At 30.8% G+C, this 27,540-nt stretch overlaps 2 protein-coding genes across 6 annotated transcripts in view; both read right to left on the bottom strand.

Moving 5' to 3' along the window:
• Window positions 1–23,025, bottom strand: part of LOC111004279 (IQ motif and SEC7 domain-containing protein 2) — a 132,202-nt gene extending 109,177 nt beyond the window's left edge. For 3 of the 4 annotated variants that reach the window (XR_002600607.2, XM_022275249.2, XM_022275252.2), the window contains exons 1-2: window positions 22,787–23,025; window positions 1,993–2,010 (exon numbers count right to left, since the gene is read on the bottom strand). The gene's annotated coding sequence lies outside the window, so the exon portion shown is untranslated. The remainder of the gene's footprint in view (window positions 1–1,992; window positions 2,011–22,786) is intronic. The other variant, XM_022275250.2, reaches the window with a different exon arrangement.
• Window positions 23,026–26,389: 3,364 nt separating this feature from the next.
• LOC111004301 (ATP-binding cassette sub-family D member) overlaps window positions 26,390–27,540 on the bottom strand; it is a 49,522-nt gene continuing 48,371 nt past the window's right edge. For both annotated transcript variants that reach the window (XM_022275288.2, XM_022275287.2), the window contains exon 15: window positions 26,390–27,239. In XM_022275288.2, coding sequence (XP_022130980.2) covers window positions 27,086–27,239 — 154 coding nt within the window. In that variant the 3' untranslated portion in view covers window positions 26,390–27,085. The remainder of the gene's footprint in view (window positions 27,240–27,540) is intronic.

Raw genomic sequence — 27,540 nt, 5'->3', positions numbered from 1 at the left:
AAATCTTTGTTTTTAATTTATTTTATTATTCTTTATTACTTAGATGTCATATGGATCATGGTGTAATGGTTGCAGCTCCTTACAACCGTTGTGTAAAAGAAAAAACTTGGCGATTAAAAAGAGTGGCGGAGAGTTAATTGCCAGTTCTTCTCTTCCGTTCTACGCCCTTCATTTGAGAACTGGCAGAAGATATAAAATTAGAAGCATTTAATGTATATTTCTTTTTTTTTTTGACGTTTATAAGTGTACATTACCTATATGAATAAATGATTTTTGATTTGATTTGATTTAATCAGCTCCTAGTCTGTGAGAGTCAAAAATGTCTGCCCATACACAAAGCTTTTACGTATCCCCTAAAAATAATATAGTAATAGATTAAATGTATTAAGAAAGGAATACAGAGTTTCTTGTTTTCGATATCAAAATAAACAGCGTTTCACATCGTAAGGAATCGTGAAATGGCCTGAATTCTGAGCAATGTGAATGCGGTTAGAATTTCGAGTATTTTTTAATTTCTAAGTAACAGTATTTGTTCGCAACGCGGAAATAAATATTTTAAGACCCAATATGAAATTTCTAATTAAGATTCTTTGTTATTATTTGAAGAGTAATCTGTATTTATTAAAAGTCCAATGGCGTTACTATTTTGGCCTTCTTTAAAGATTTCCTGTTTTCTTTAACTAAGCCTTCCATGCCATACATATTTATAAATTTACTAGCTGCCTCCACGAACTTTGTTTCTCCTTAATGCCTAGCCTACCTTTTTAGTTCATATCAACATGGAACATTTTGTTATAATACCCCAGAGACTGTTCGGTTTTCCGGAATAAAAACTTTTTTAGCATTTTCTGTGATTTTTCTCTATATACTTAAACGTCAGAGTTCAAGTTATAAGTTTTCAACTAACAAAAAAAAAGGCGTTAATCATACAGGGTAGATGAAAAATAAGGGCTTTATTTATTCTTGAATGCTGTATCAACTTTTTTGTCTAAAAACTAATATTTTTTTGGAGTGGACACACCTTATCACCTAGGGATTTGAAAGATATATAGCCGATTCTCAGACTTTCTTAAAATGCATTAAAAATGTCATAAGAATCGGTCGAGCCGTTTAGGACCAGTATGGGAACGAATATTGTGACAAGAGAACTTATCAAATATACGAGGTCTTCGAATCTGCTAACACTATGATAAGACTGTAATAATATTGATTTAAAAAACAGAGACCACACTTCATTACATAATATAAACTTCATACACAATTGTTGGACACGCTTTACAAATTAACAAAGGACCAGGAACTATTGTAACGAGTTTAACGAAGAGTTGACTGACACGTATTACGGAAGAGATATAGGAACCGTGCCCTTAATATACTTATAGTACAATAGCATTAGAAACCGGATATAACCGCCACCGGATACCAAAAGTATATATAAAAAATAAATCATCCAACAAATCTGTCATTAATAAATATAACAGAAATTAGTAGAAGATATAAATTTACCGCTGCAACTGTTGCTTTACTTAACTGATCTGTGTAGTCGTTTAGGTATTCTTCAATAATATTGTAATGATGAAGGGGAATAAACCTGCCTGTAGGCTATGAACTCAAATGCCATACTTATTAGTTGTGGAGGGTAGATTCAATAATATACGAGATAATATTTTTTATATGATATCATGATTCAGAGATAAATCTATTCTATTCACTTAACTATGATCGGTTTGGATGCACTATAATTCTGACTATGCAGAAATTAGCACTTATATTGTATTACACGTACACCAAATATGTTTATTAATTATATTACTATGTAAATGAATAAGTTAATGAACTATTGAAAAAATGAAGATATCTTTGAGTATTAATTTACTGTTAAACTACCAAAAACAGTCAAAAGTATTAGCCAACATCGATAATACACCAAAAATGTATTCATTATTATCTCAGTAAATATATAATAATACAGAAAAAGTGTTTAAACCTTACCTTGCTACTCTTTGGTATCTGAAACAAAAATAATGTATCGTTAAAACAGCGTATGCAATAAAAATAAATGCTTTAAAGAAAAAAATCGAATCGAATTACCAAACAAAAACCTCCTTATTTGAAGCCAAAAAAGGGGGAAATTCTATCAAATTGTCGCTGCGAGCTCAGTTCAAAATACCAACGACCAAATATTTGGCAGCTATGTCAATAATATAATTAAACATCACAACTTAAATTCACTTGTGTTCTAGTGAGCTGCACATATACAAAAATCTAGTAAAACACTGATCACGCAAAATGCCCCACAGCTCACAACCCTTATTATACTCCTGTAATGAAATTACAACCTTATCACCTAAGCTATAAGAACTCTTTTAACACATCCCCGGTGACCCCAAATTCGTTAAGCACTTGTAGCGCACAATTTCGGTGCACTGATCAATACAATCATTCTTATGCCATAGAATATTATTTGTATTAAACTAGGCTTGGTTACGTCTGCGACTGTTTTAATACAGAATATTATCATCTGATTAGTAAGAGTTAGGATACTACCTATACTAGATAGCTATTAATAAACTTAATCCGCGTGGCATAATTTTTAATTTCCTAGAATACTTGTCTTGAAGATGACGAATTTCCATATATAAACTATCAGCCCCTGTTTTATTGGTTTAGGCATAAAAGCATAACAGACGATAGAGCTACTGATAAGAAATAATATTATATTTTTATTGATTAGTACCACGTCATTCCATGTGCCAAAACGCCTTATAATAATTATTATAAAAATATATTTGAAAAATTCTCTCCACATTTTTCATAAAGAGTTCTAACGCTACGTCGAGAAAACTAAAATGCTTTATAAAATTTTCTGGGACGTGGAACTAGTTTATTTAATAAGGAGCTTATAAACCTATCTAAAGCCGTGTTTTGCTGTTAATAAAAGGTGGACCGGTATTTCTATTACAGTATCTCAGTAGCACAGGTACTTAATATAATCGCTTTATGAAAAATAAACTCGAAAATGCATTGAAAAGTATTAAATAACTTTTGTTGTATTGAAAAATATTTTGTTAGAATACGTCCACGACCGGAGATATGCTTGAGCATACAAAAAAATACACATAGAAGGAATAACCTCCTCTTTCAGCCTCATACATAACTAAAAGTTTCCCTGCATGTACCAACAGTTTAATTTGAATTTAAGATATTTGTTTATTTTAAAGATCTCTATCGCTTAAAGATATAACACATGGCATCAGAGAGCAGATATCTGAAATGTTTTGTTATATTAAATTTACCAAATACACTATTACGATGAGGCAGCTAGTTCACATTTAAATCGTGGTCAAAATATTAAACCGAGCTGGCACAATGTCACCAAGCATTTGCAGCATTTGGAGCATCATGACGCTGAGAAGTGAGCAAGGCGGTCGGAGGAGGATGTTTCAGTTTTCAGGCATTTTCTTACTCATAAACTAACCTTATTCATAAACAAATAAAGCATTCTTTAACCGTTTGACTAAAGCACTCATTTGTCTTCTTTCATCAAAGTAAACACTATTTGAGACAACGAGACAAAAGACGTTGAGAAAGAAACAATGCAATTAGATGTAGATTGTACATATATAGTTACTATAAGAGGGTGAGAACTTTATATAAAAAAAAACTTTACTGATTTTAAGATTATTCTGATTCTGATATTCTTTTAAAGAAACTCAAATTCATTGTTCAAGATTTTACAAAAAGCCTAAATAAACATATTATTAAAATGTTATTATAACAGTACCATGCTATGTGACTATTAAAACAGTTTCCAACATTTCCACCGTCGCTTATCGGGAAATCAATAAGCAAGTTCACGGGAAAGGTTCACTGCGACTCAAACAATGCCCAGAGCACATATAAAACCTCTGGGGCTCACAACGGTCAAAAGATTTTATTTATATTGCTCTTAGAATGTATTTTAGTTTCCAATGCTTCGGTAGAAAGAACTACATATATTAAAGAGCTATTACGTGTAAATATAGCATGTTTTTATCTGTGGTAACATGAATAATCAACTATATATATTAAAAATAAGGTCAAAGAAGTAAGCACGTCGAATAGTAAAAAAAAATTAAAATAAGTATTTTAGTAAAAGAAAGATTACAAATAAATATGAAGTTATACGGCAAAAAAACTTGTAAAAACTATTTACTATGATTATATATATTCAATCTATTTATTAAGTGATACTACCTATAAAGCTGCTGTAGCTATTTAGTAAGTGTAACATACACTTGTAAGTAGTAACAAGTGTATAATACAACGGCTTTAATATGTTGACAACGGAAAAGGTTTAATAAATATCGTTACCACCACAACTTCCCACTAAACTCAATAGCAAGCAGCGAGTATTGTAAATGTAGATAACATGTGCCCGGGTAATAAAGGTGCCCTAATAAATACGCTGTCATGAGACATCGTAAATGAACTCGTAAATGGGGTTTTCGGCAACACTTTTTATGTCTTGTCTGTGAGACCTAGACCGTTAATTTGAAATCAAAAAATCCGTTACAGTTTTTACCGTATCGTTTACAAAATGACCTAAATGGAATGATACATCTCTAGTGAGTGTAACAGATGTAAGAAGGACAAATATATTCTTAATTAAAAACATTCAACCGAATTGTTGTGGCACTCGCCTACAAAACAGAATGATGAAAACAAAAGTTTAAAGAGCAATTTGAGCTGAAAAATAGCGTAACAAGATTCTAGTTTTGCGGTAATCTAGCGGTTATCTTGCGGATTATACTTACGATCTAGGTTAATGGTAAACAACTTCAATTATCATTTGAAGGTTAAATGCATTTTGCAATTAAATAAAAACTCTAAAACTGACAGAATTAAAAACTCAAAGCTCGCGGTAAAATCCATGCAATATCTGAATTTTAAAAAAATCGCGTTAAACTTACACCAAAGGTGTTCATCCAATAATAATTATAAAGATTATGTCGGGCTAATATATTATCGAATGATAGATAACGTGTTACTTATAATTTCCTGGTAATTGATCTTCATATTCCCTGACAATGCAAATGGAATAACTCAATACCGGTTTAAAATCTCACTAAAAGTCATGTGTTAAGACATATGTTTGTGAACAGATGTGAAACAGAATATAGGATTACTATGTGATTTTAAGGAATGCCATAAGAGTTTGAAATATAATGACATCTATTCCCAACGAAAAATAAAATATATGTAAGTACTTAATGAAAAATAAAATGGTGTATTTGTCTAAATAGGTAAGTAGTGATCAACCTTTCATGCCTCCAAGACAATGCAAACATAAAATTTAAATAAACTTTTACTTGTATGCAAAATGCTTTCTCCTAAAATATATTGCTTAGACTTTCGACTTTATTTAAATGTAAATACTACATTACCTTAAAATATTAATAAAACCTATCCGAGCATGAGCCCGAATAAAGGGAAAATTATTTTTCATTAAATGCTGTTACGAAGAAATTCAATTAATCCTATAATCTGAGAGAATCCTATCCGGTCATATATCCAGGGATTACAAATAAGAATTGGGTTAACCAAGAGATTTGGATTAGCGAAATTTATTGGTTTAAATTATAAATCTTTCTCTCAGCTTTCACAAGTTTCTATTGCTATGTATTGTATAACTATTATTAGATAGAGCTCGGATATTAAGTATCTTTCGACATTTACTATTTACGTACTGTATATATACATCTAGTGTTGTATATATATCTTGAGCAGTGTTGGCTTAGTGGCTTTAGCGTGCGACTCTCATCCCTGAGGTCGTAGGTGCGGTACCCAGCTCTGCACTAAAGATATGTATGAAATATGTACGTTACAAATAATATATAAGAATTTTATATGACTGATAATGTTAAATTTTAAGACAATTTAGCGACAGATTATGAGCACGATTGTACCACCTTACACATTTTTGTCCCATATTCTGACAATAAATTATTGTTATTATTATTATTATAAAGGACTTTCATTCTATGTACGCATTTAACATCGTGAGGAAACCGACTTGCCATAGACCCGTAAAGTCAACGGCGTGTGTCAGGCACAGAAAGCTGATCACTTACTTGCCTATTAGATTGACAAATGATTATGAAAGATATACGAAAATCTGAAGGCCACACCTAAATGGAAGCGTAGCACCACTATCTATCTACACCATTTTAAAGATAAGAATTTAAACAACTTAAAAAACAAACCAGTTTAGTTAGTATCTGTTATAAAAGAATTTTTAGTGTTACTATAAATGGTACCCTTATAAGTAAAGCAAACAAAACTCCACAATTTTAAGGAACTCTCAAAGTTCACGGAAAGAATCGATCGTGCGATATCGCCTTGTTAGGAAACTGGCCAATTTTTACGAACGATAAGGAAAAATTGTCACCAGCAAAATAACTATTGTTCAACTAGCTTGTTATTTAGAGTACCTTTTTATTTAACATAAATATCTATAAAGTGACTTATAAAATATTCTCAAACTAAGTGAAAACAAAATTATGTCAGGTCAAAAGCAAACGAGTAACTTTCTCTGATCGGACGTTTAAGTACTTGCAAAAACATTAAAATCTACACAAATTAACAGTTAGAAATGTTACAATTACCTCATTTTTAAACTTTTATAACTAGAGATCACTTACTTAATCTTAACACTTACGCAATCACTTAATGGTACAAAGTACTTAACAGTATATGTGAATATTCATATTGAATACCTATATGAAATATACATATTTATATTTATAGTATAACATTAATACGTCGCCTCAGTCCGGGTGAGCAAACGTTCACAATTCAATGGATTCCCTGCAGGCGAGGAAACAATCATCTCGACGAAAGCACAAAGGATCTTCTTGAAAAAGTAATAATCATTGTAAGATGCAATCTGTCCAATGCCTTATATGAAAATCCAGTCAAAATATCACTTATAAAAGTCGGTAAGAAATCGATTAAAATAGTCCTAAGTAAATTGAATAATTTTAATTTAAAAGTAGTATTTAAATGGGATCCTTACACTTAACAGAGTCGATGATGCCTCTTGTTTATCCTGTCTATAATAATTTTAGTATAGCTGATAAAAAAATCGAATAATTTTCTTCATTGAACTTGCTTCAAGATGCCTACGCAGTAATTTTTAAAAGCCGTATAGCCATAAATCCATTTCCTCTATCTAACATCAAAGGACCTTTTATTCTCTAACGGGGTCATCACCCCTGACCCCTGGATAAATACTCGCCGCTCGTGTGACAAATTTAATATAATTCTTAACGATTAAAGAAACTGATCTTCAGGAGCTATCTTCATACTGAGTATAAAATTAAATGTTGTTTGATTAAATCTTCACAATTTTGTTGAAACGTGTTGGCCCACTGGCGTCAGCGTGTGCCTCGCATCATTGGGGTCGTAAGTTCGATCCCCGGCTGTATATTATACATTTTTTCTATCATGAACCATGACTATGAAATCTGAAGCCCAGATCTGAAATGGTTGGATCGCCATTGATTAATTTTTTTTATAATTTCTTAGTTACAAGACAACAAATGTTCTTTAAATACACTAATATATTATTCTTACTTGTATTTGTAAGAAATACAAACAAAAAAATTGGAAAGTTATGAATATTATCTACACCATTGGAAAGCAACATTCCTGAATTCATACATATATTTTTAGTAAATGAAATCATAATGGACTTTTTAACAAAGGCCACATTACATACATTCTAAGTAACTATATTAATGACGTAAGCTTGATTAACATTAGAACCTTGAACCTGTAATACATCTCCCTCTCTCATACATTAAACTTAATCGTTATGTCCTTCTCCTACATATTGCCGATTGTCTTTGACAGCAAAGCGTTAAAGTGGCACTAATTGTATCAAGCGAGGCTAATATCAATGGAAACTATTTCTAACGCCTCCCCACGATCATGACCATGACACATTATGCACTAGTTTTATCGATTATGACCTATATGTTGGATGCTATTTTCTCGTTCCAAATTTAAAAAAGCTACTGGAGTGGAATCTTGTCGCACTAAATTATAAGGGTGTGGGTACTTATTCCGTCCCAAGTCTTATATTTGAGTAATTAAATTGAATAAAATGTCTTATTTTTACTTAAAGTACAGAAGTTTACCTGCACTTGGTGGAACGTAAGATACAGACAAAGGCAAGTAAGGCAAGTAGGTCACGGTTGCGTGATATATTAATAAACAGTACAATTAATCGACATTTTTATCCGTCAAAGAAGTATTTTGTTGTGCTTGAGAATACCAAAGGTATATGTAATTCTCTGAAACATAATACTGTTATAAAATTCCACAAGCATGTTATCATTCAAATCAAACAATCTAAGTGCACACCTGTATTAAGGAAATACATTCAAATGAGGAATTTGAGATAACAATAATCAGATTTCTATGCATCCGAATGTGCATATAATATATTGTATTGTGTACCTTAAAGTATACCGTGCATCGAGCACATATATTATTTATTGAATTATTTATCAAATATTAAACTTATGGATAATTTAGAGGTGCCAATTTAATACTTGTTTAAACAAAAACAAATATTAAAATTTTCATTTAATACTTAATGTTGTTTCAACAACTATCATACTGTCTATCCTGACCATTGCCAACAGTAATATATATAAAAAAACAATACACTCATTGACTATGCTAATTCGTCAACCTCTTCAAAACAAATTTTCCGTTATGAAAGCCAATCGAACATATTCGTAATGTTTTATAATCAAAACAATCACATCTGTGTAATAAATCACATGTGTGGTCATGAATTGATTAGTCACTGAGAACAAAGAATCCTTCAGTCCTCAATATTTTTTTTACTTATATTGAGTTCTCTTGTATACGTAGGCGTGGGAAGGGTTTATCTCAGAATTTTGAATTTCGAATCAAAATCCGGCATTGCATAGAAGTTCCCCATGTCTCATAAAAATACACATTAATATGTTTTTTATAATTATATTTCTTTTAATTACCGCCAATTCTTAATATAAAATGTAGAACATATAAAATACAATAACGCTTTGTTACGAGACTAACAAAGACATTCATATTTCTGTTACACGGACGATTTTAATTTAATTTGAGATGGAATTAACTAGCCAATGTTATAGTTGCCGAAGCGTAAATCCGTACACATATAACCTTAATAACATTATATGTTACACTTTATTCACTTCACCAATTTATTATTCTTAATTCTTTTATCATATTAATTTATGTCTTATAATCCCTATTTTTTATTTTAGACAACAACCTCAATAGGTTGTTGTAACAATTTCCTACTACTAAATTAGCCCAATTAATTTGACTAATATACAATTTATTTTTTCAAAATGGGTTTACGCTGTGCTGAAAAGACTTCACATAAGTACTTTAGTTAGAACAGTCCTACAAGAAAAATGCGTATAAATTTTTTAACGGGTATAACACTCGCGAGCCTACTGGCATTGAAACTGTCCATGGGCGGCGGTATCACTTAACATCAGATGAGCCTCCTGCCCGCATGCCACCTATTATATAAAAAAAATAGATAACATCTAAATCTTATCAAGTACAGAGTTTTATTTTCTGTATATCTGATAGTGGCTGCTAAAGTTTGTCATATCTTAATTTATACTTCTAATCCGTATAAAGTTAATGCAGATTACCTATAAACATGTAAACATGAGTGCAACGTCCCCACCCAGCCGTGATTCATCTGTTGAGTGCATTCAAAGCGCATAGCACTACCAAATTAGACAACGCGATACAAGTGTCTAAAACGCTTTCGTTTGTTTTGCCATGAAACGTGACAGCTTCTTATATATTCCAAATTCAAAATAACATTCACACATTCCAAATCAGGTACTTGAAATAAATATAGTCAGATTTCTATGAAACTGAATGTAGATATTGTATTGTAAACTTGGGGTGTTACAGCGCAGAGGAATCAGTCAAGTAGTTCTGGATTACGTGGCCGTGGTTTCCCAACGAAAAGCAGTAAGATCGCTACGTGGAGCCTACAAACTGCCCAGGTAACTACTATCTGGAAAGAGCTGGGCTGGCTTATTTAGCCAGTACTTTACGAACAATGGACCAAATGGACGTCTACGTGTGGGAACTGAGTCCACACTACATAATCCATACATATTGTGTACCTTTATTTCAAGTATAGCTCATACCAAGCTTATATCATTTATTATTTCTGCATAATTTAAATTTTAATCGTGCCAGTTTAATACTTGTTTAAACGAAAACAACACTGGAATTATTTACTTACGGAACTACTTAAAACAACATATTATGTCAAAGTGTTTACTACTGTTTTTGTTTTTATTTATTTATAACATACGTATACATACAGTCTTATCAATTCAAAGTATATCTCTCATTTTCATATATCGTATGACAAGATGTATTGTTTTTCGTTTTGTTTTTTACGAAACAATAATTAAACTATCCCAATTAGCTAATTTAAAATTGCTTCTAAATTATTCTTCATACCACCTATCTCTTACATACTAAGTAACGATACAAAGCTAGAATAATAAAAATAATCCGACGATTTTAGAACATCGAAATACAAAACGAATGCTGTGGGAGCGATAATCTAAATATGGCTACCAACGGGGAGCGACCAAATCGTTTTGCAAAACGCACCTAAACTGTTTTATTAATGAGAATCACACGTTGAAATTGAGGCCCAATTTAGCTTTCTAACAATAATTGTTGTCATTGATTTATGAATTATTATTAACTTGGTTTCCTTCGTCCACTGAAGTCTATAACTATAAAATTATCTTCCCTTACACATGCAATTCCCTCATTCTTTCTTATTTTTAATTTTGGTACTAGTTGTTCATAGATATAATATTTATATCTATGAACAACTAGTTTAGTAGTATTTTTTAATGTTTCATTACCTTATTTCTGCTCCAAACAAATAAGACAAGGATCGTTTATTTATTCGTAATGTTATACGAGAGTGGGAAGGAAGTATTAATAGCAATTTAATACAAATAATTTTTATAAATATGTATAATGTTTTACAGAAGATTCCAACGACTGTTATTACGAAACGATTGAAAATCGCGTATAAGAAACAAGTATTACTTAGTTCTATATTTAAATAAATAATATACTCCTTTTAATCCAATATTAATTGTTATGATCAATTAATCAGCTGATTGGGTACACATTGTAGCTGACGCAATGTGAAGGTCACCTGCGGTAAATACTTTGTGCCTTCGTGTGTTAATTGTCTATTGACACGAATTATTATTTCAATGCTCAGTATGCATTGTTCTAAGTTCGCTTTTAACAGCGTTGAATCTCTGAGAGATAACAACTATTTAATTTTATACATACGCAAAGTTATTATATTAATTTGGCATTACCAGAGCTAGTTTGTAACTTTCTAAAGCGATAACAATATTGATGGCTTAGTGTTTGCATGCAAAGATGTAAATCAAAAACAAATAAACCAGTGTCACTCCAACCTTTTTAGGTATGGGCCTCAGATTTCTGTAATTGTTTCGTGACAAGTATGTGATTCAACCATCTGTGCCTGACACATTACGCCCTGACTTTTGGGTCTATGGCAAGCCGATGAGGACACCGTTGAAACGAATGTTAAATATACAGAAAGTCTATTGGTGCATAGCCGGGGGTCGAACCGCAGAACATATAAAGGAGGTTTATATGTTCTGTGGGTCGAACCTACGACCTCAGGGATGAGAGTCGCACGCTGAAGCCACTAGGACAACACTACTCTTAATGATGCAACGATGATGTTTTCTTAATATCCATCCTTAAATTTTAAGATATTTAATGATGATAAAATTTAACATTAATGAAATAAAATATTTACTTAACATGATTTTATTTGTTCTTTTGTTTAATATAAGTTCTATGTAATTAAGGATACGAAATTGTAAATGAAATTGGTTTGTAAGCTAATTTCACAGTACTTCACCCCTCTGAATCAATTAAGTTAATGTAAGGAGTGGTCGTTGTTGATTAGGGTTTTGATTTCACCATTTGATTAAATTTTTTAATCAGATTTCACTCTGAAACAAATAATGGACCTGATGTATATTTCCCAATATGTATTAAATACATTAATTAATTTTGTTTTATAATTTACAGATTCATTAACATTAAAAAAATACTAGTTCCTCAAAGCACTCTTTTCACGTTAAGTTTAAGAATAAATGTCGTGTTCCGAGAAGCTTTAAGCTACTTGAATCTAAGTTGAATTTACTTGCGCTAAAATTGTGTCACATTTTCTTAGAGAAAATAAAACTGCTCTTCCTAAAGAACATTAATGTACTTTTGACTTTAAAATACTACTACTAGATTACATATCATAATATATACAATAATTCACTTCCACTTGCCACAAGATGGCGTTATATCAATTTAATAAGTATTCACTTGAATTATTGACAGTTGCTGATTGCGACAAAGGAATCAAGTAACGTAAATAATAACGTTTTTTTAATAGAAATTGATAATTGAATCATATTTTCTCAGAATTATCTTACACTATGTTAAATCATCCATCAACATAGCGATGCTAACTACCAGAGTGGTATTTACTAATTACATTAAAACATTATTTCACGCTCATTACTCAGAAGCAGTGCGTGCTACGTTTACCAAAGAAATGTGTTAATGCTAGTCTATTAAGATCTCTTTTATGCTTTGAAGAATAATTTTTACGATAAATAATTAAAATGATACAATACAATTCATGATATTTATTGAAGACCGGTAAACACCTGTTAACTATAGACGAGTAGATGACAAATATTAAAAACAAAATATTTTTTAGCGAGTAATTGACAGCTGAACAGATCAAATATATATAAAAATCAATATGTACGTATATAAAAATCAATTGCAGAATATCTACGTAGCTAAATAAAAAAAAACAAAAAAGCTAAATACAAGACGGCTGGAACAATGGAAGTAATTTTTAAGACGGTTTTAATGAAGAGAAAAATTAATTAAAAATATTTTATTTTAAGTGTTATTTACTACTTACTTAGGTTTTTTCGAATAGCATTATATATACCAGCTAAGTAATAAATCATATTCAGTGAATCGTAGCTGCCCGCGCATCGATATATAATCGAATAAATAAATATTTAGCGTGAGTTTATAAATCATATATTTGTAGTTAGAAATTTTGTACTTGCAAGAATAGTCAAGGCAAATGGGTAAAAAGCCTTCTGTGATCTGTCACATGGGGCTGTGCGATTCAATGCAACAATTATTATTATACTGGGAATCGCACTAAGCGTACTCCAGTATCTTGGAGATAAAAAAAAATATTTTTCCATATACAAAATATAATCTGTTTTATAAGTTTAACGCGTCATCAACTCGGAAAATAACGAAAATACTTTTACGCAAATGTAAGTCATTAAAAATGTAAGATTCACTTGCGATGTCAAAGTTTCGTTTCAGAATTTCAAGTCGTAATTCAACTTTTATTAGACCCAAACTCCAGGGTATTAAATATTTAATTTGAGTAATTATTATACACGAAACGTATCGTATTTCGGCCATACAATGTGCAAAGGCGATGAGAACTTGGAGAAACTGATCGTGGTTGGTAACACAGAAGATCACGTGGCCGTTCACCAACCAGATGGACCGATCAAGTGAAAGACTCATCGTCTTCAAAGCTATACAGTGTCCTAAGAAAAGCGCTGGACAGAAACCGGTGAAAGCAGATAGTCCGCTCTAGATGCTTCTTTACTGACCACGACGTTCAGACATGAGCTGCCGACTAAAGAGAGATAATTATTATACTAGTGTTTCAATACTTGGCGACGTGCGTGAATATACAAAGCTGATAACACAGCGAGTTTGTATTCTTGTATTTTTCTTTATATAACAAGGAGGCTCATGTTATAAGTTGCCAGCTTTAAAAAATTGATACGCTCGTTTGTTGAAGGTCCCTAAGTTGAATTTGTTCGGAAATACTTCAGTAGGCTGCTGCTTTCACTGTGGTGGTGACGCAACTCTGGTACTGCTTTGCCTGCTGAGTTCTGGAACGACTTACTTCAAGGTGATAACTTGGTGTATCTCCGACTATTTAATAGACAATCCCGTATGTAAAGTACATCATCCTTTTACTTTCTGTCCTGTTTACTTAACTGAATACAATATATACACGATGTCAACACTGGTTATATATTTTATAAAAAGTCTTCAAAAAATAAAAGTATAAAAATCGATGACATAATCTCATATATCGCTAATTCAAAAACAACTTCAGATATGTCGGCGTTGTTAAAAAAAAAATCTAATCTAAATCTTCCAAACCTTGAATATTAATCAAGAACATTTCTCCCTTACTTCTTGACCATTATGCAAATACAATTTGTTGGCTCACTTTGATACTTAATCATGATTTACATTAATATTAATATAACTATAAATATAACATAGATTAGAATTTAGTATCTAAGAAAAATATTTACTACTAGCATCCCGGCTTTACACTTTAACGTGACCCGTAAATCTTTAAAATATATATCTGGCCTATAGGTTTTTTCACCGGAAAACCGCAAATTTCGATTAATCAGACAGTGAGACTCGGGATGACTTCTGTTTATATAATATATCAAAAATAAACATGTTTTCACTGACTTTTGTACGCAACATGAAGCTATACAACTTTTCTCTGAAACTCATCATCTCTTCTCATCGTTAATACACCATTCTTAGAAGAGGATTTTCTTTTACTTTGCAAATCCGATTACCACGAAAAAGTCTTTTCATTTTTCGGGTAGACATAACATTTATTACTAACAAAACACACACACAGAAACACAAAATATCAATTATAAAAAAATACAAAAGGGAGAGATAGCAATTGTTTTTCCTTTTAAAGAAAAAGATACCTATATATATATATATTAACTAAACAAAGAAGACACTTGAAGAGATCATAAATATACTATGAGTCTTAAATAGCGATTCCCTTTTAATTATTTTCAAAACAACATGACAGATTAACTAAGGGGGTTATTAAGTTCTCAAAAACATTTCGTTACCATAGATCATAGAAGTAACTAAACCCATAATTACCAGTACCAAAAGTTTTCTAATAAAGTCCAGGCTTCGAGAGTTCCTGTCTTTTCCGTACTTTTATCGGCTTGTATGATTTTCTTCCGTCAAAAACTTTATGAAAGAGCCAGAATTTTTAGTTATATCCGCTTTTCGTAGCCACGTTTAATATTGCGAAACTAGTGAAAATTGACTTTGGGGAAGTTTTATGAGCCAATGAATAGAGCTCGAGGAACAAAACTTTTAGTTTAATTTTCTGTATTTATTTTAATTATATTACTTAATTTAGAAGGGTTAAGCACAGAAAGACTTTTTTTATGTTCCTTCTAAATCAGAACCACTCTAAAATACCCATCCGCGACCCAAAAAAATCTGCTACATTTATAAACAAGACCAAGGTAGTTCACAAATCAAATAAACTTGACCTCTACATGATTGCTCATCAAACATACATCAATAGTAAACAAGCAAACAATTGAATGACGCAACAATCATTACCGCATTTACTATGTTGTATGACGTGACCATTACACATGACCTATGCACTTAGTTAAATCAAGTTACATCTTTCGATGCACAGGGATCACGCTTTAATGGTTTTACAACGCACCTGAACCAGAATAAATTGGTCCCTCGAATCCCCCACGTATTGTACAAAGTTCAATACAATCGAACGCTACACACAGATCTTGTGTGGCTGGGTATTGTTTCACCGTTCATATTGGCCTGGTTCACAGATGTCTAGGGGCAACTGTCTATTGTGTTGTATTATGTTTATTTAATTTGTAACTTACATGAAAATGTTATAACAGTTTACAAATAACCTTTATATATAGCATAGTCTGATACGTTAAATGTGTGTCTTTACGATTTACTTATTTACAAAAGCTTGCCAATGCTCGACACTGATACATTGGTACAAGAACATTTGTATTGTAATAAAATACAACTTTTAATGTGACAAGTACTAAATATATCAAACATGAAAAGTTTTTTTTTAATTATAAACGCTAAAGGAAAATTCATTTTGAAGTGTCAGGGGAGAAACTAGGCCTAGCTAGTCTGAAAGGATTTTTGATTTAGTTACTAAAATTGTTATAACACACTACAAACTTATGAGATACTTAAAACATGTTTCCGGTAGACGGCAAAAATATATGTACACATAGTCCATTCATAATATATTTCTTACGCACATAAAAGTGCTTTTTATAACACCTTAATAGGCGACTTTTGTGGAGTGTGAGTAGAAGCAAATCTTTTCATAGAAATAACGCAGACTTTAATTTAAAATTTAATTATGTCCCGACGCTTTCCTTTACCTGCGGATAGTTATTAAAATATCATACAAAACCAAGTGTTTTTAAGATATATCTAAATCAATTAGCCAATTTCAAGTTTTAGTACAATTATGTGAACCAAAATAACTAAGTAAATTTTTTAATGCAGTTGGTATACTCTTTTTATTGATTTATTTCGGTAACATAAATTAAACATATAAAAACATAATTATACAAAAAGTTTAAAAAAAAAATCATTAAATGCATTTAACTAAGTAAGTAGTATTCACTAATTCGGCTTTATTGTGCGATAGTTTCGGCTCTTTTAAAATATTTTTATTTCATCAGTCCTTCGTTCAGTCCAGTTTTTTTTTTTCTTCCATGTCAGGTTAAGACTGACATACCATTAACGTGTCTTTTTATGTATAGTTGGTGCGTTGCCGGCCTTTGAGGGTGGAGTACATACAACTTTGTATAGTTGGAGGTCCACCGGGAGTCGATTCCACAGTTCGCTAGCGTACAATATTTTTAGTTACAATTTGAATTGCGTATGCTGTACATAAATAAACAAACATACTTTTTTATATGAATTATTGAGATAAGCTTCAGCAGATGCTGGACATCGATTCTAGTTCTCAACTCAAATCAAAAGGGCGTTAATTCAATTGAGCCACTTAACGATTAAAACCTCACATAAAGAGTATAACCACGTTTAATTATTCGCTTGTTCGCGGGTAAACGAAGCGTAAACGGACAGTTATGTGGCTTTCCTCTCGTGGGTATGTTTGGAGTTAAACAGTTTTTGTTACGTCACATTAGGAGGTTAAATACTGGCCCAGATGGAGATGTTTTTTCGTAGTTTTAATTAGTTCTTTAACATCTCGTATTATGATGCTAACATTTGAGATTTATTGCATATGCCATGTATTTTATTTCTAAATACTTGTAAAATAAAACGGAGCTATTTGCTCAAATACTGTTTAAGAGCAAATCGAATGAATGAAGTTTCAGGCTTCTTTCGTTCATAAGAACGTCAAAAAAAGATCACTTATGTGTACATTATGTTACCTATATGAATAAATAAATTTTGATTTGATTTGATTTATCGTTGGGTTTTGTTTTTTCACTGAACATTATATAATATAATATTATAATATATTCAATTACATGAATGGGGTCATTTTAGTATAACGTAAGCAAATTTTCTACAATTTTACCCCCCCCCCCCCCCCACAATCTCTTGTCAAAAGCAAGCTAAAGTAAGCGAAACTCAAAAAAATAATAGTACATAAACGTATTAATCTTTTGTAGGAATCCTCGAAAATGAATTTAGATTTCAAACATAGACAATGTGTGGGTAATATGATTAAGAAGGTAAATAATTACTGTTGATTTAATGACTAAATAAAAAAAACAAAACCACCCCTCTGCCATCTCTCTCCCACCCCTATAGTACGTAATACTTGATCGCCCCCAAATATAATTTCTCCTGTAATATCAATATCAATCTCCTGATCAACAAATTTTGCGTGGCGCGACCTACAATGTGCATAATATAAATATAGATAAACACAAACGATATTAATCGTCAATTCGTCGACAAGCTAATATTGGTATGCGGTGAATGGTTTTCATTTAAAAATGATCGATCGCTGTGCAAACAGCGACTGTTTTTACGCTTCGCACTTCATTTGATACATAAATGCTTTTAGAATAGTTTATAGAATGATTCAAGTTAAATCTGAAGTGAACGCGAAGAGATTGCTTATTCGAAATTCTAAGATTTTTATTGTAAAAATGTGTTTGTGTTTAACGTTAATTTATTTCATTACTTTTAATTATATGTTTAAATTTATAAACTCTGGGTTACAGCTGCGTTTAGCAGTAAGACCGCCCGCCCATTTACTTCTTTGATTTTATCTTTTCTCCTGTCTTCAGTTATTTATAAATAAAATGTTATTTTTAAGTCAAATGAGTTTATTTTTTTTCGCGTGAATATAAAACTGAATCACAAACACTTCCCGATAATTCTGAGATCTACTGATGCTTATTAGAGGCAAAGACGTGTGCATCGCTCAGTGCCTATATATGCTGTTTAACGTACGGATATCCGTTTGTTGAAAACGCTACGTTGCCCAGCGTGAAATAGGTTATTACAACATTTACGCAGTTGCGTGGGTCTTTATGTGGGTTCTGGTAATTAAAATATGAATAGATAAGGTTATTAAGGCCATATAAGGTTGAGGTTACGAACTTACAAACGCCCAAAAAACCTATGATTCATCTAATATTAAAAGTGTAAACCATTAATTAAAGTTTTAAACAAAGTTTGTTTGGGACAATGTCTTTTATCAGTACACATATTATGTATATTTATTTGTACATTAATACTTAAACCTTTCTTTGTAAGCATATTACACTCTTTCGTATGAAGATAATTTCTAAAATGTTTACAGGAATAAAGGGGAAGTTTTCCATAAATAACAATGTTACAATATTTATGATGTCTAGACTGCACTCAATCTGAAAATTGCGCTTAGCCTCATTCAAAATTTCCGAATCAATTTCACTTCCTTCCTTCCTTCAAGAAAAGAGCATACCAATTTTTTAAAAAGCTTGCAACGCACTCGCGATCCCACAGGCATTGAGTGTCCAGAGGTATCACTGAAGATCAGGTGGCCCAGGTGGTACAGAACATAAGAAAATGTGCACCTGCACATCTTATGTTCTGTATATAGTATACATGTGTATATAAAAAAAACCATACCATACTTTAATACTATCGACCATTCACTGTGCCTACTTTATTATGATCTTGCCTTACGTTAAGATAGATAGAAGATCATAACCTGTAAAAACTCAGTTCTAGCGTTAAACGCTGTGAGATCTGAGTAATAACCAAGTCAGTGAAATTATTCAGTCCCTACCTAAGGGATCTTCTTAGTTATTACGTAATTAGCCAACCTAACAACATCTTATAGTGACCATAATAATATAACAAATCTTTTATGTTTTAAATAAATATATTGACTTAAAATTTTAGGTTTTTATTTAATAGAAAACAAAGGTCGAAAATGGGCAAATTAGTTTCTAGAAAAGGTTGGTACGACCGAACCTCTAGATAAAGACGAGACACTCGCTGAACATGACTGCTGAAGAGCACTTAAATAATAATAGGAAGGAACCCCTCCATATGTTAGATGGTCGATCAGAGAATAACTTGCGAATTTTGGTGGTGGAACTTTTAACGCAGAACAAAGCAGCAGTAACGTACATTTTGTTTAACCTATTTACCAACAGAATAGTTCAAATGTAAATTAATTAAATGATCTGAAAATAAAGCAAGAATAACATGTTCTCTCCGAATGTTAATATATTTTAATTAAATGCAAGAAAGTATGAGAGGTGCGTATTTGTTGCTCGTTTTGAAATGTTAACAACTTAATTGAGAAAAAACAATGCTTTCACTGACTTTTACTTTAGATACCTTTAAGGGAAATGTTTTTATACAAAAACACTTTGAAAACTTTATAGATGTTTTTTAATAGATACTTAGTATGATCACGTTTAGGTTTTATATATATACTTATGTATACATAAATAAATTTTAAAAATTAGTCTTATAAACTATTTTTTTATTTTGTATTCAATTATATAGCAGCTAGTATCAAAGCTATATCAGATATAACGCATAAGTGCTTATACATAAAAAAGTAATTTTTCATGGATAAGATAGAATTGTTATCACAAAGATAAAGTTTTAGGTCGTGTACTGTTGTGAAAGGGCTAGTTTTAAGATGCCGCATTAAGTAAATAAACCCAACAAATTTAACAACGATTTAACAATTATAAATATACAGTTCTAGACTAGTTACACTTCAAAGAGTTTTAACGTAAAAACTAAGTTTTATAACTTTTTTTTTCAACAAGAGCACTGGTATGTCAGATATATAACGGAAGACAAAACGATAGTGCGATTCGTTTCATTCTGATTGGTCAACATCGTTAGGTCCGCCCGGCGCAACTTATGAAGTTGGTAGCGCCATATATTATAGTCCAATCACAAACACACGGTTTCATGTTTCGTTATACATTCTCATTTCTCACGGTGTGTCATTTTTTATGACTGCATAAATAAATTTAAAAAAATACACGTCAAATTGATAAACTCGATATGAAGTATGTTCAGAGGAGAAAAGGAGAATACGGTACTTGGGTCTTATGTCATTCAGTCATAAACATTTTCTACATGGTTTATATACCTATTTTTTTTATGTTAATTAAAGTTATTTGCCCCCTGCAAACAGGCAATTCTGATGTTAAGTGATACCGCCACCTGCGAGTCTTTTGGCAATGAGTCTATATTTCCAGAGGGCTCGCTCTTTTGATGTCGAACCCTCAGTCAAATTGGTACGGAAATACATCGGTGGACATAGTCCAATGTGGCGTGTAAAAGAAAGCTTCCATTACTATTACAAACTACTATTTATGATATTTTTTCAACGTTTTGTTGAAACTATACGAGGAACACAAGAAGGTTGAACGATATTTGTAGCGAGCCGACATCGCACACTTTATGCAAGCGAGACGCAAACATAAGTTGCATACAGTCAGCAAAAACTTTATCAGTGTAACTTCAGTTCAAAGGTACCAAATACGTAAATGTACAAAATGACGTCACATCCAGATGCCACAATTGTTTAGGGCGATAGCGCGGTTTTAAACGCATGTGGGCCGCGCCTTAAAAACCCTGTTAGGGCATTGATCTTGACAAATATGGAAGGTAAAAAGAGAGTTGTACGCGGTAAAAGTTATAATTAGGTGAAAATGTTAGATTGGTATCTGCTTCCAGTGAAATCTTATTTTAAACTATAATAGATGTTTACGGTTCACATTGACAACAAAAATCGCACTTATTAAATTAATTTAAATCTTAAATAAGGATATATTGACTTATATGTACATTTGTAGAAAATTTATAGCTATAATGCTGCGTTAACGACGCGACGTGGGTGACAAGTCGGCATTTTATAGTCCACTATGGCAAAGAATGCAGTACTTTGGCTGTTGAGTGATACTTAACTTCAATTTAGCATTATTTTATCTGCATTGCAGATTTAAAATATCAAGATATCATTTGGTAGTTTTTAAAGGAATAAATTAAGTTCTATTCAATGTATGAAAAAATTACATAGCATCAAAACTATAACAATACTTTTCTGTGTATTGTTTAGTTTACTATGGATTTTCTTTATTGCCTCAGTATATCATAATAAATTGTATGGCACTTTGTAAATCCATTATTTAAGTTAAAAAAGCTTAGGTACAAAATAAACTTTGTATCTTACTTTTTGTCAATATTTCTTATTGGATTACATTATTCTTAAAGAAACTTTACAGTACCATCATTTATAGAGTAAGTATATATTTGAGAGACAATTAAATTTACAAAAACGGGTATTATATGTATTATTATTTAACCCTGGGGATCATTTTGCTTGAGATTATATCTAAAATGTTCAAGCTCCATACCAATCCACCCACAAACTAAAAAAAATATTTAATATAGACTATGCAATTTAATGTTAACAGGCCTCTATAATACTAAAAATAGTGATGAGTTAATGTAATAGATGCATAGAAATTGAAAGGTCAACTTAATACTACAATGATCTCATACCACTTAAGAATGAAATAATTAATTAAAGAATATATCAGTCTGATAGCAGATATATTTTCCATATCCGTCATGTGTGATATAAAAATGAAATTGAACAATATAACAACAATAAATTCATAGTATCCAATGCATATCCTTATTTGCAATAACATTATTAAAATATTATTAAAAAAATGTTTTATAATATTTTATACCAATCAATTGGTTTTGATTTTGATGATGACTATTAATATTCAAAGTTCTATGGCTTAAGAAATGCATGCATGCATTAGGTTACATTCCAATGAGAGTGGCATGCCATTTCACAAGTAAGTTACAAATGTTTGTGACCTGCTCAAAATGTTGTTTCTAATTAAACATCAAATAAATTAAGGTACATAATTATAAAAAAATCGGACCTACTTGGTTCATAATAAAAATAGAAATGTAATTCTATATTTTAATAATTAAGAATATATACCAATTTAAGAAATTAAGTTTTCATATTGTAAATAAATTTACAAAATATTAATAGAGAGATTCTTAAAAAAAGTATTTCAAAACTTGTTTTTAAAAATAAATATAATTAACGATAACCCAATAACACAAGGCATCTATATGGCCTTCTAATAATAATGATTTCATATTTGTATTCGGAAGGGCTCATGCAAAAAGGGGGCAAAATATCGATTGTGTCGCTCACCATAACAAGCCGGCAAAGTAGTAATTTTACTTAGACTTAGTCCACTGTTCACATAAATAATAATCAAATGCAAATTAAGAGACACTTTTAATCACTGCACCATTTATAATATCAATAATTACATTCACAAAGAAATCACGTATTATTCACGTTCAAAACCTCCCTCGACACAATATTCATACAAGACGAAAATTAGACACTATCCAATCCAAACACCAACCATAGACTAACTAAAGTCAACATCTATTTTATAAAATTCCAATGGCGGATATCTAGCGGCACAGATACAGACAGTAGAGATTAATGCTGACATTCAGATGTAGTGTTGCCATTTTAATGTTTTAATTACCCTAAAAATATTAGACGTAATCTAATACATAAATAAATTGTACGTCACCCCAAATTTTGTATTTTAGAAGTTATACTTCTTTAGGCGCGTTATGGAAAATTGATGAGAGTGAAAAAAAAGTGACACAAAATTAATAAATGAAGAAATAAATTAATGAAGTTGCCCACTAAATCGCTCATTAAGTTGAGGAAAAAATGCTACCAACAAAACAGAAATGGAATCTCTGTTAGTGGCGCATGTTGGCCCGTACGCCTCCTCTGTTCACTGTGTATTTATATTTACAATATTTATCCACAGGCTTTGAGTTTCTACATTTAAAACACGTGTTTTCATTATACAAGTGCGAATTTTATATTATGTGCGTCTGAATTATAATCACAAGTAATTACTTGTGATACTTCAATTTATATTCACAAATATAAATTGAATATTTAAATCAATGCTAATTAATATTAGAAAATATTTGTGAAAATCATCAATCAATCAATCATCATCAACTTTCCTAAGTGCTTCAATACAATTGTATATTATTTAGTAATATAACTGACAAAATTATTATTTAATATAATTCATACTAAATATAATTAAATTATTAATTATTTAAAAAAGAGAAATACATTTAATAAAACATTAATTGACAAATTGGGGATAAAAAGTAAAATCGAACATCAAATTTAAATATTAACTTGTAATATTTATTATTAAATTGAATGAATAATATAATAATGAATAATTATAATTTTTCATACGCCAAAGAAGTATAAATTCTAACGCGTGTACATAAGTACACATTCTTTCATTTTTTTATACAAAGGTCCTGGGATGATCCTCTATGTAAAGAATACCAAATCTGATTAGGACACACCTCAGCTCAGCTAGGCAAGAAGGCTTACTGCTTTTCTTTCGCTTATCACCCTTCACTGGACCCTTTTGCACCCGCTTCCTATTTCACCACCTCCTGCTGATAGAGGACAAATCTTTGTTTTCAATTTATTTTATTATTCTTTATTATTTAAGATGTCATATGGAACATGGTGTAATGGTTGTAGCTCCTTACAAACGTTGTGTAAAAGAAGAACTAGGCAATTAAAAAGAGTGGTGTAGAGGTAATTGCCAGTTCTTCTCTTCCGTTCTACGCCCCTGATTTGAGAACTGGCAGTAAATGTAAAATTAAAAGCATTCAATGTATATTTCTTTTTTGACGTTAATAAGTTTACATTATGTTACTTACTCGAAGAAATGATTTTCAAAATTTGAACTTGAATTATTTTATTGTTTGAGTTGTATACTTTCGAATTTTGGTAATTTAATTATCATTATTATAAATAAGCAATGCCTATAAGGTATCGGTTGAAATTTACCGATAAGTGTAGCAAAACGTAAGCTGGTAACATTGAAGTAGGCTCCTCTATTGTGTTGTGTTTTTTGGTTTTCAATTACCAAATGCCAATGCCAATAATAGGTAAATTGGACTTGTTAAATATTTACTATTTAACTAATATTATATTTGTTAATAGGTATTTAATTTTATGGTCTTCCATGATTTTAAAGATTGTTTATGGTAATATAAGACTATAGTGTTAAGATAGAAAACTAGATGACACTGTGCTAAAAATATTTTCAACCGTCTTACAAAAGAAAGTTTTCTGTTGTTCGGATGATTTTTTATAGTTTCGTAAAATTACGCCAATATGATAATATTAATCTACAAAAATATACAGTTCTCATTACACTTTGTATATCAATACATATTATTCTATACAATAGTTCTGTTTGTCAGATGTTTTTTAGTTAATATTTTTATTTTATCCATTTCCACAGTACACATTTGTAAATTATTGGATTTTTTCGACGGTTTTGGTTTGGTTACGTGTAACAAAGTTTCAAACATTCCTTAGTAGATGGCGCTACATACCTTAAAACGCCTATTTAGCAACCATTCTTATAGTTTCGTAAAATACATCAATATCATAATATTAATCTACAAAAAACACAAAATGTGTTTTGTGTTTTTGTCTTATGTTTTTAAGTGAAATTTTTATGTTTTTTGTTTCCAGAGTACACATATAGATTTGTAAAATCGATTCGAATTTGATTTTTTTCGACGGCTTTCATTATTTAAATTAGTTTTTCTGATACAGACAAGTTACAGTAAATAAATACTTAAAAAGCGTTTAATGAAGACTGACCACATTTTGTTTTCTTTCGTTTGTAAATTTTGTTCAAAGTTAACTTGTCGCGTTTTTACAATTACGCGCAGGTCTTTTGAGGCGATTGACAGTGGTATTTGCAAGGATATTAAAAAAAATCTATATTCAATGCTTCCTCAATTTGTATTATATACTTCAACCTCTTCGGGTTTTCCTTTTTGAAATCAATACTTCTTTTAAATTAATTTATCAAGAGTTTTTACCATGTTATTACAATTATTTAGTGAACTGTGCAACCTTAACAAAAGCAAAGGGGCTGTTCTTGTTCTCGAAATTCAAAATGAAACTCAAACTCAAATTTAGCGTGCTGTAATTATTTCTGTTCCTTGATCCAACACTGTATCAGTAATTTTCTAATCTTAATAAATATAAATCTCGTCATAAGCTATCTACCTTTCACATAAGTTACCGTTTCCCTTGAATAGTTTACTATTATGTAATATAACAAAAACCTTAGCCACAGCAAGGCTTGGCCGAGTCTGCTAGTTTATTATAAAAATTGGCTTACACTACAAGTCTTGCGTTCGTATAAGAGCTATGCATCAATAGATTTTTCTTTCTATTAAAATAAATCTAGAACAACGAAAGCAACTATCATTATAAATGGGAGTATCTTAGACCCAACAATCGATTTTTCTTAAAAATATTAAAAAAAAATAGTAATACTGTTATTATTTATTAGTTTAGTTATATTAGTTATTGCTGGTTGTTATTGTCTGTGTGATATGTACATTTTTCATAACATCCTCAAAGATGAGATATGTATATAGAAAAAATAAAAACAACATTTTACTTATAAAACCCATTTATTTCGACGCTTTTTGACATAAATGTTAAAATACATTCCATACAGCTTAATAAATATTTAAAACGAAAGATATAAAAATCTAAATCAATATAAAACATAAGTTACCACTTAACAATTAATTAATCTCAACCAAAAAGTCCAAAATATTTAAAATCGTGTCATAGACAAGCTCAATAAAAAAATATGTATTTTTATTTAGTTTTTACACTGGTTTTCTTTAATACAATATAATTAAAATGTAAAAATATCAGTTTAGTGTTTATATAAAACATGCTTGGTCTGGCTTTAAAGCGGTAAAAAAACATAATTAGCATATAAAATATTTTTCAACTTACAATAACTAGTCTAAATCACATAATTATAATCACATTTATTAAATTAAACTAATAGTTACTTTAAGGAATTTAAAGGCAATTATTTTTATCTTTAGTATAAAAATATACAGTAAAAACCATCACTTATAGTCCATTTTTGGTTTGGTAACGTATAACAAAGTTTCATACACTCCTTAATAGATGGCGCTAAAAAACCGTAAAACGCCCATTTAGCAACCATTTTTATAGTTTCGTAAAATACGTCAATATGATAATATTAATCTACAAAAACAATTTTCAATACACTTTGTATAGTTCAACACATTCAAGGCTTGTTTAGTTCCAAATACGGCCACAGCGCGCTGCTCAAGTTTTATATAAAAAAATCTTACTACATATATACGTAAATAATAAAAAGCACGTGTCGTTCGATTATGTGGCTTAGTACACATGTATGGAAACGCATAGATCGTTAAATCTGTCACAATTTCGTTTTGAAATATACGAATATTTGACAAAACTATAGAAATCCTGCTAAAGTTTGACTTCTAAACACGTGCCATATAATTGTAATTACAAAAACTTTTTCTCATAATCCGTTCAAGAGATGTCGCTTTATCACACTTTGGGCGAATCCTCTGTGGATTCAGCTTCAATTGGCTTAATTTCAGTTGGTGGTGCCATAGGCGTTATAGCTGGGACGTCTTTTTCCAAAGGTCTAAAAGACCAGCCTCCTGCACCATCGAATTCTAACACGTGTGTGTGGTATTTCCTGAAATTTAATAATTTTGTATGACATCTATTTTTCAACGAATTTATTAAGGACAAAAGCATTCGAAATGTAATGTAAATAATGTTAATTCTTATATATAAGCGTTTGTAGCTTCTTCTTAGCCAAAAACAAAATAAAACTAATTTAATAACAAAACTACTCGAATAGAAACAGTGTTTGTCAAAAGGCTTTGGATAAAGATTCTTTTAAAAGACACCCATAGTTCAAAGCATATGTTAGATCACGTGACCATATCTACACAAGCAAAGTAACGCAAATCCCTCGACACTGACTTAGTTCC

The sequence above is a fragment of the Pieris rapae genome, chromosome 18, assembly GCF_905147795.1.
Source record: "Pieris rapae chromosome 18, ilPieRapa1.1, whole genome shotgun sequence".
NCBI classification, from domain to species: Eukaryota; Metazoa; Arthropoda; class Insecta; order Lepidoptera; family Pieridae; genus Pieris; species Pieris rapae.
The sequence above is the reverse complement of the archived record's forward strand: the minus strand, read 5'-3'. Positions and strand labels throughout refer to the sequence as shown.